At 40.1% G+C, this 10272-nt stretch overlaps 1 protein-coding gene across 1 annotated transcript in view; it reads right to left on the bottom strand.

The window, feature by feature from the left end:
- CHN1 (chimerin 1) overlaps positions 1-9288 on the bottom strand; it is a 113138-nt gene extending 103850 nt beyond the window's left edge. The window contains exons 1-2 of the mRNA XM_085321959.1: positions 9139-9288; positions 8597-8822 (exon numbers count right to left, since the gene is read on the bottom strand). Of these exons, the coding sequence (XP_085178085.1) occupies positions 8597-8822; positions 9139-9288 (376 nt within the window). The remainder of the gene's footprint in view (positions 1-8596; positions 8823-9138) is intronic.
- Positions 9289-10272: the final 984 nt, after the last annotated feature.

Below are 10272 nucleotides of genomic sequence, written 5' to 3'. Positions count from 1 at the left end.
GAGCGGGGATGGGCTTTGGACCGTTAGAAGCGGGGAGAGGAGGGCGAAAGCGGCAGTCCGGGTGCCGCTAATAAGGTCGTGGCAGAGCCTTCCCAGACGGGCGAGGTGCCGCGCACCAGGCGAGGCCCGGCCGCGGCTGCTGGGCGGCCGCCCCCCGGGGCCGCGTTCGGCCGCCCCCCGGGGCCGCGTTCGGCCTGCGGCCGTGCGCACCCCGCCTGAGCGCTGCTGGAGGCGGACGCTTCCTCCACCTGGGTTTTCACCGCTCTGCATTGGTGCGAAACCCGTTACAGAGCTGCTCTCTGCCCTGTCTAGAAGCGGGAAACATTTCGAGTGAACGGTGGCTGTACCTGAGCTCTCTAAAGTTTGTTTCTTTTGCTTTAAGTTTCTTCTTTCCCAATAGGCTTGGAGCAATACAATAAAATGCTATAAATTTACAAACATTTTCTGAAAAGCAGTCTTGTGCAAGGGACATGCTTAGGGAAAAATCAGTAAAACTTTCAACTGTAAAAAGACCAAGCAAATGAATTTCTTCACTAGTTAATAGTAACCTTGCAGTTATTCAAATACTTAAATATTTACAGTAGTTGCACTCTGCACCATTGGGCCTGTCATTAAAATCCCCGTGCAGCAGTCTCATGACGGTTAGATGTGATCAATAATACCTGCTTGCCATGGCCGTGGCGTTCAAGAATTTGATAGGTTTGGAAAATACAATGAATGCTCATTTCCTATGGTTTCTAGGTCAGTTGGGCTCTGAGTCATTTTTCTCACCTGTGGAACACCTACTGAAGAAGGTTTCCATGAAAACTAACCCGGGAAGAGCAGGCTCGCTGTAGCCAGGAGAGCGCGCGGGGTCTCCTGGTGCCTGCAGGCTTCCGTGCTAGAATCCGTTCTAGAGAGCCCTTGTGAACGCTCCCTCAAGGCTCGTGAAAGTCATAATGAATTGGCGTGCGTTTCCTTAATCGTCTCAGAGTTGCGTGTACCTGGTGCAAAAGAAGAAAGAACGTTCTTGTGAAAAGCATTGCTTTTTAAAGCACAACAAAAGGTCAATGAAAAATTCCATTAAAATGTCAGCAAGCATGCATTCACTGTGAGAACAAAATGGAATTTCCTTCAAAATCTGTAGGTGCATGGAATTTCAGCCAATCCAACTCTCAATGTGTGTCACTGTCCAGGACCATAAGTTTGGGGACTAAAATTGTTTAACTGAATAGACAGCATCATGCCTGAATAATCAGCATAKTGTAACTCATTTATACATTTTGCATTTTTAACCCCAAACCAGATATTCAACAGTGGCCAGTTGGTACTCAGCAGATCTTCCCCAGGCATACTTAGAATTACATCTGCTTAATTTGGTGACAAAACAGTTTCTCGCTTGTTAGTACAGCTTTGCCACTCAGCTAGAGCTCTGTGTGCTGAGAATGCAAAGCCAGCCTGAGCACGATCAACAAAATTGTTTACTCAAATCCAGTCCATTACAGCTGTGCAAATTCAGTACAGCATTCGGTGCAGGCTTTGGAGACATCAGTCAGGGCAGTCGGATTACACTGGTGCTTTTACGAGCTTGATAGAGCTTGCAGGCCCTTCCCTTGGGGCAGTTTGGAGGCTACAGTTTACAGGTAGCAGGAGGCAGGCGGTYGAGAGGACGTTTTTACCTTAGGGCAATCTGAAGGAGAAAGAGCAGATACATAGGCTGGATCTACAACCACTTTAATTAATGGCACCGTTTACATTAATATAGCTTGGGCTCRGCAAATAYACACAATAGATTTTCTCCAAGGTCTCTAAAGGTCTGTTAGAAAAATGAATGTTCTATATAGTAAGTTTCCACGTGACTTTTCATATTCTTCTATCTAGTCTTCTTGTAGAGAACAAAASGGAAAGATTTTTGTGGGAAAGATTTCAATGTCTAGTTTAATACAATAAAAAAACATTTAAAAAGGTCTTTGAGTGTCGTTAAAATATTTAAAGCAAATGTTCAGTTTCGCAAAAGTATAGCTTTTTCTTATGACATATTTTGCTTATTCAATGCAAAGTTAAAAGCATTTTATCCCAGAGTAATTTTTTCCGTCGTTACATTTCTTCCCAAATGAATCYTAGCATCACTGACCTGTTTTCACAAAACATCTTCATTTTCCAAGTATAAAGTGCCAAAGTTTATTGAGCAGCTGGACTACTGAGAAATAATATTTTAATTGGAGGACTGAAAGGAGATTAAAATAGGTGAAAAAAAGTTTGGAAAATCCACACGCAAAAACATCTTTGCCATTCTGCCTACATAATTTGATCTTTCTGTGCAAAGAGTGTTTTGCTTTGCTTTTTGAAAGTGAGCGGGAGCCTAGCAGTGATTTTTTTCTTACATTTCCTGGAATTAAATACCAACCTTTCACTCCAATTTCCTTGAATTAAACAGCCAGCTTTTACTCTTCCACTACTCCGGAATCTTTACTGCTGTCTAATTAACTGCTTGTTTACCTTAGAAATGCTCTCCTATTCAGGAAAAGTGATACTAGTTTTCATAACAAGCATTATTAATACTACAGTTGTTCAAATCAATCTGAATAATATGATTTGTCATGTTAATCATCTAATAACGTCTTTACTGTTAATGCTGTTGTGGCTAAAGTTGCAGGAAGCGTGYTGGTCGTTTCACAGTAACTAGTTTCTGCTTCCGCAGTTAGTAGTTTCACTGCTTCTCTGGGAAGACGGACCATTATATGCTGGCCGTACGGAGTATATACCACCCTGAGCAAGGGCCACTCAGGCTTTTACTAAGGCTGATAGTCTTGACAGAAGRAAGAAATCAAAGGCACAAACTAGAAGAAAAAACAAAAACAAACAAACAAACAAAAAACCCCCAAAAACCAGAAAAAGAACAAAGCTTGCTCAGCAGAGATCCCTTCCCCTCCACACCCTGGTTTTTGAAAGGACCTGAAATCATGGCAATTTCTGTTTAACAACATTATCTTGAAATTACATAATGCCTTATCAAGCCGGCACATCTTAGCCGGCTTAACAATGATCTAAGAACAGCTCCGGGGATTTCGTTGCTGGGGCGTAAGGAGCACTGACCGGCGGGCGCTGGCGCTGGCGCTGGCGCTGGCAGGGAGGAGGCGCGGGCGCCCGGGAGCCGCTGGCCGAGCCTCGGGGCCTGACGCTGTCCAGCCGCGGCGGCGCTCGCCCCGCGGAGGCCCCAGCCGGACGCGTGCCCCGCGCAAGCGCGCCCCGACTCGCACCGCCCAGCTGGTTTGCCGCTGGTTTGAAGGGAAGCTCGTGAAGATGAGCTTGGTATTTTGTCAGCTTAGTTTTTTCACCCTTGAAAAGCCCTGCTTCTGAAGGTTGGTCTGTTGACCACTGCTATACTTCCGACCAGATAGGAACGTTCTGAGGCACTTCAATATTTACAAGGTGAAAGCATAATAACAAAGTCTCCAGAAGACGAATACATATGTGATATGCTATTCTCGGGCCTGCTCTTGGGCCTTCGTTCACTTTCTTGTCTCCCAAGTTTCAGGGCTTCTTAATGTTACACTCAGTTTCTGCTGCTCCGTTCTTCACTCAGAATCCCACTGCAGGAATTTGGAGTTGATTTTCACTGTTTGCTTTTCATTCTGACCCTTCTCCTTTTGTCCCCTCGCTTTTGACCTTGAGCACCGAGGCAGCCGTGGCCCAGTTTCCACAGCGCTCTGTCTTTGATCCGTCACCTTGTCGAAGGGTCTGCTGCAAAATTGTTTCTAATTACCAGACATTTATTCTTCAAACCTTAACTAATTTGCTAATCATATATTGATAAATGAGATTTTTAAAGTTAATCACTGACATTTATGAAGATTTATACACAATTGTAAATAAATATTTCTAGCTAGAAAATATAATATTGTTTGAGGAAAAAATCAAATTAAAGCTGTCTTTTATTTATGGGAAATAATAAAAGCGAAAACGTGATGAGATGGCGCCTGATCAATAGGGGTAGCATCTTATCACTGTTACTATCATCATGGAATGGACTCTCTTGACAGCAGGAAAACAGCTCTGTAGAAACCTTGTCATGTGCAGAATTTAATTTAGCTTAAAATGTGCAATTGCTGGGAGTTTCTGGAGCCACAACCAGTGGGTGCATTACTGAGCACAAAGTTCATGTTATTTGCAGTGGAACATTTACTCATTGCAAAACAGCAATGCAGATTTCTACCACTTGTTCAGTAAGATAAATTCAATTATGCTATCTAATTTAAAAATCATCAATAAGAAGTCTGAAGACTCACTACCAACCTTTCTAAAGTTTTCTAGTAAAAATTAATATTTTTATAAATAACAGAGATTTCAACATAACATCCATCAAGCCTACCACCAAATACAGAACTGTCATTGCACACTGCCAGTATTTAGGATAATGTTTTTGGCTCTAATGAGAGAACTGRTGTTTGGTCTTATCTTCTGGACACTGCTGTTGTTCATTATTAATGGCAAAGTTATTTAAACACAATAATATCCAATACTGTTCACGCATAGGAGGAGACAGAATCTCTGCCTCAAGTACTGCAGCTACGAGCAGCCTTTGCAAACCAAATGTGACAGTGTTTTCTTCAGATCTACACTAGTCTTCAGATTTCTGTGGTAATAAAACCTCTTTTCTTTGCTGTCAAGATTTTTTTTCTTTTATTAACAGGGTGCAGATAAGCAAAGTAAGAGTTTTTAGGAAGAACTTGCTTGTTGAATTGATGCTTATTGCCCAGGAACGCAAGATATGCCTAAGTTTCCACCAATTTCTTCTGTTCTAAATCATAAATACCATGTTATAAAATCACATTTGTTATCACATACAATCAATAGGAATTGCAGCGTGTCTCATGACAGCTTAGAGCAGTTGGATGTAAAGTGATGCACATCAATGAAATGAAAAATAGGCCTAACATGCCAGCTTTTGGCTCTCTTGGTCATGAAAAAGATGTTTAACAGACTAACTGACATCAACCTTTAGAACTTGATTTTTTCTGTTTATATTAAAAGTGAATACCACAAAGCCTAAGCTGGAGCAATGTGGGAGTATGCTTTTAATTTTTAAACTAAATTAGAGCTAGTTGCTTTGTGTCTAAACTATTTGCTGTATTTAGATTGATGTTATGGGACATTATGTTATTTTTAAATGATGTTGCATCAAAGGGAAAAAAGGCCCYTTTTTTCTATGTTTCCTTAGCAAAGCCCTTTCCAAAGCAATTCTCAAGAATTTTACAGTATGACTCCCACTTAATTGRATTTCCAAGACAGTTGCACAATGTGAGAATTATGGACAGAATAGAATAGATGCTATCTATGTAGCTTGTGAGTCATATATGATCCTAATCTTTGATGTAATTTCCATCGAAAAGAAAATTTGCACCTGAATTTCTTTTTGTAGCCACCTTTTTCCCCGTAACACATTAGAGCAGCAGCATTTTACAAAAATACCCACCTTTGCCCCCTCAGCAACATCTGTGCTCTGAAACTGCTGACGTAAGTAAACTGGTGAGCCGAAAATATTGGGCCAGGTAAGTCTTTTATCTAAAGTACACTTTCTCTTGCTCTGAATTTGGTACCTACGTTTAGGTCCTCAAATAGATATCCTTCCTTGTCTTCCAGGGCAGACATCACTTGCAAGTTAGAAAGTACCTCATTCCTGTGTTTTCACCTTTACACGAGAGAAATCCYTTTGGTTTTACAGCAGTGCTGTAAGATTGAAATAGAAGATTATCATCACTCATAAGAATGCGTGAGACAGAATCCTAGGATGAGCTAACATTTTAGGCTACTTTATTAAACAAATATTGCCAAGCTCCTCTAATACTTTTAGACACAAATTTAAAAGTGCTTCCAATGCCGTATTTTTCAAGAGGGAAGATGTTCTTCAGAATTTCTTCCTAATTTTCTGCATTTCTAAGAACGAAAGCTGGAAAAGGAATAGAAAATGAGATGTGCTCAACATGATGGTTTGAGCCAGGACTGACTTACGCTGACACTCAGAACTTTCCTATTACATCAGTTTCCAGGTGCTATTTAGAGCAAGCAATACCAAAACGAGCAAATGACTCTATTGWTAACAGCGAAAGAGCAGTTTTATTTGCAGCTGGTCTGACTATACTTTTTAACATCGTACTTTTTTGTAAGCTTGCTTATTGCTTGTGTGTACAGGTACCAGCATATCTCTCTAATGCAAAATCAGTTACTAATAAAACTATTAAAATATTGAGCTGTTTCAAAATTGCTTACACTTTTGCTGATATGYAAGAGGAACTTACTCCAAGTTACATTTTCAAGTCCTGCACATGAAACACATGTGCTTATGTTTTTGATTGCTTGTTTTATTAAGTGAAATGAACAGGCTAATTAAAGAAATTCCAGGAAGTTTCTGCTTTCTGTCTCCTAGGGACAAGCCTCAAGTGTCAAAGGAGATAATGCCGATGGCTGTAAAACACCCAAGTGTGTTTATATTGGCTCTAAAATACAGCTTATAGCTTTTATTTAACTTACATATTTCCTTTCTTATACCGTGTTTAGAAGTACATATAAAGGCATTAATTGAAMTAGGGCTTGTATATATTTTTAAAAAGGTGGCAATTACAAGTTAAAAGCAGATCACTAGCCATTTGCAAAACAGTCATAGGAATAAGCTGGTACGAGTATAATTTTATCCATGAGCACTAAAAACTAAGAACAAACTATCCCGCAAAAAAATCTGCAAGATGCTCCTAGTCCTGACTTTCAAAACGTCTTTGACTCCTAACAGATCTCATACAGCCRTAGATTATGCCAGAGAGCTGCTGGTTATTGTTTTCGTGCAATAAACTGAGACTTCTAGACCTATTGGATGGCTTTGAAAAGTTGCTAAAGAAATTAAACCTTTTTGTTAGCACACCAAAGCCTGCAGTTCTGAAGTGCTATGTAGAACATCAACGAGGGAGGGTTTTTTTGTATTAAATCTCCTTGGTTTTTTTAAAAGATGAAAAGTTGTTTACTGTATGTAACAGCTCTAAGATAACATTTTTAAAAATTCTTCTTTCTCAGTGCAATTACTTGATTTTGTAATATCAGAGCTGTCAAAATTTCTCAATTCTTATGGAAACCAGTGTACTTATTACTAAAGCCATTCAAAAATAAATTTTTTTAAATAAGGAAATTAGTTATCTGGCAATACTCATGCAATTTCCTTTCAGACAGAGTTGCATCTTCCAGGATACTAAGGCTTCCTTGGAAGGCTGCTCAAGTTTAAGAACACAAAATAAATTCAAAGGTACTGTTTTAAATTTGAACAGCTTCCTTTATATGAACAAAGGTGTTTTTGCTCAAGTAAGGCAAAATTCAACTCCGAATCTGATGCAGTTTACATGATAGTTCAGAAAATAGAATATATGAATAGATAAAACTTGAACTTTGGAAATTTCCACAAATTTCCTAATGCATGAATATATGCAATCTAATCAAATGGAAATGCATGTAATTGCCTGTGTAGCAAAGAATGAACTTCAGTGATCTGAAGATTTTTAAGTCCAAATCAAACTGTTGAGATAGCAAAAGCATTTGATAACTACTTTCTAATTCATCCAAGATGTTTTCCTCCACCAGGAAGACTACTGAAGAGAATATAAAACCTCCCAAATTGAGGAAGAAAGCATATGTACTACTGTTACCCTTCAGCTTTACTGCACTGATCAGCTAACTCTGCAAGCAATCAGGTAACAGCAGCAGAGAACAAAAGGCAGCATAGAATCACATTTGAAATAACTTTCAGGTGCAGCATCGGCTCTTCAGCATTGCAGAGAGATGAAGTTAACCAAAGCAGCTTCAAAGAACTGAAGTAAATATAAATTTTTCTCTTAACGATTTTAAAGTGTTATTGAAGGGATTAATAGCTTTTCCTGCTAAAGCAAACATACTGTTCAAACAAAGTTTTCCTGGAGAGAAGACAAACCAACCTTWGAAGTAATGGTAGGATTTAATTAGGATTTGAGATTTTTCACTATTCATTAGTTGATTTGTCAGTCTCAAAATAGTTTTAATGAACTCTAAGTACACAGCAGTAAGATTCTTTACCAAAAAGACAGAGTAATCTGGTACCCCTCAGAGCCTGAAAAAGCACAATTTCTTACATGGCATCCATGGAGAAATTTTCTTTTCTGAACTTGATATTACTGAGTTTTTTGTTTTTTGKTTTTTTTTAACCTTTTCTTTATTAAAAAAGTAGTTATACTCCTTGACTGTAAGGATTTTGCTTGGTGTCAGCTGAGACATGCAGAAAGCCCCTTACAAAACAAAACCATATTAATGGTAGATAACCAGGTCCTCAATTGGCAGTACCGGAGACAATTATTAAGACTTATCGTGCTATTGCTTCTCTTTATAGGACCATAAACTTCATTGGTTACTTAGACTCCACAGCTTATGAAAAGCAAGGCAGTAAGACCTAGATAAATCTATGACTATCTATGTCTTATCATATTGCAAAAGAATGTGCAAGTTTAGTTTCCAAACTGTCAATACATTATGCTACAGCATAACCAGCACMCATCCCTTTAGACTGATCCTCCTCGTTCTTTCATAGGATATCAAGCTGTGTTACCAGTCTGATCCGTATCTTCAAAGTATGGTAGCCTAGGACCAACAAATGCGATCGCAGCAAGCCCCTGAGATGGCAGCTGACTGGAATTTTGCGCTGCGATAGCAAAGTTCCTGCGGATGGAGGATGTGGTACAGCGCAGAGGCACAAGCTCTGCTGGGACTGAGGACTTTGGCTTTCCCCAGCTGTTACTTCCAAGCGCCAAGCAAATGCCATTTCCCCGCTTTCCCTGACGTACGACATTGTATACTCCCAAGTCTTAAYCAAAGCTCTGCTGTTCTCTGCCTGACGGGCAACCTGTCGCTGTTTGCCCACTCAAGCACAGAACAGGGAGGGGAAAAATAGGAAAAGCAGGATAGAACCTTTCTTATACCGAAATACTGGCTCTTCCTCCAGTCCATTGCCTATAAAATGACCTATCACCGCCCACACGAGCTGAGTCCTCAATTATCTCCAGCCCCCATTAGTAACTAGACAGCGCTCCTCCCTTGCCTGTGAATGACCTGAACTCCCTTTATTTCAGTCCAAAAATTCTGATCACGTACCTCTGTCGTAGTCACGCGGTTTGGCGGGAGGAGCGTGTAAAACACTGAACAGGTGGTGAAACGTTTGTTTGCGGCCTCGTCTCTCACCGTATCATGTGGCTCTTGCACTGCTGGAGGTGTCTTCCGTTCTGAAATCATGTTTGAATTCATGTCGCTCCTGAGGCGGAGTGAGGTTTTCTTTGAACTCTGCAGCCATTCAGTGTATTTCTGGACTGTGATGCTGAGATTTAACAGGTGAAGACAGTGGCATGGTTGCACATRTCTACGGGCTCTTTGCAAGGGTAACCTTTGCTATCCCAGTCACACAGTCTTGCTCCTTTATTAGAGAAGTACATAAATTGCAGCTAAGTTACTTTGTAATTCAAGACAAATTTCCTTTCTGAGAGAGAGAAAAAGAGAGAAGAGATGGTGGGCTGCTCCTTTTTGCAATTGTGTATGCAGCTGTTTTGTTTGAAACAAAATCAGATAGGATTCCACAACTTTCATTATAGGGCACACCATCACTGCACCTAACTCAAATCAGTAGCTACGCCCAGGACCTACTCATAAAATAATTTTCTGGCAAAGTAAAGATGATGTTAGGAGAACCCTGAAATAGGGCAGATAATGTGAAACTGAGATACCTTGACTATTTGTAAGTCTTGAGGGTTCATTTCTCTCTCTACAGTCATTCCTTGGCAAATTCAGTTCAAATTCTCCGCAAGGTTGGGACATAACTAGTGAAGGCCAGTGACAAGCCTCTAGGTAAGAAGTACACAGCTAGAGGATTAGATACACGCAGCCTGACATGTGGGCAGACTTTTTTTTTTTTTTTTTTTTTTAATAGTAGACTTCAGAATTTTAGTTAAGAAAAGGTTTGGAAACTCCCCTGCCTTGAGCAAGAGATTTTGAGCACTTAGTGCCACTGACAATCCAGTCGCGTAGGAGTTTAACCTCACGTATTCAGTTGTACACTTACGCTATCCCCAGTCAAATAGACACGTAGGAAACCAGGAAGCTCGTATTTTCAGTCCTTCCAAAATTCAGTTCCTAATGTTTTTCTACGTACTGTGGAGATGTATCATACCAATGCTTTCAGCCCATGCAGATAAAATGACTTCAGAATTTAGAGTTTATCTGCAGCACTGAGTCATT

The sequence above is a fragment of the Rhea americana genome, unplaced genomic scaffold, assembly GCF_003343005.1.
Source record: "Rhea americana isolate MKP2758 unplaced genomic scaffold, rheAme1 scaffold_12, whole genome shotgun sequence".
NCBI lineage: Eukaryota > Metazoa > Chordata > Aves > Rheiformes > Rheidae > Rhea > Rhea americana.
Note: the sequence above shows the minus strand (reverse complement) of the source record. Positions and strands in the feature narration are given on the sequence as shown.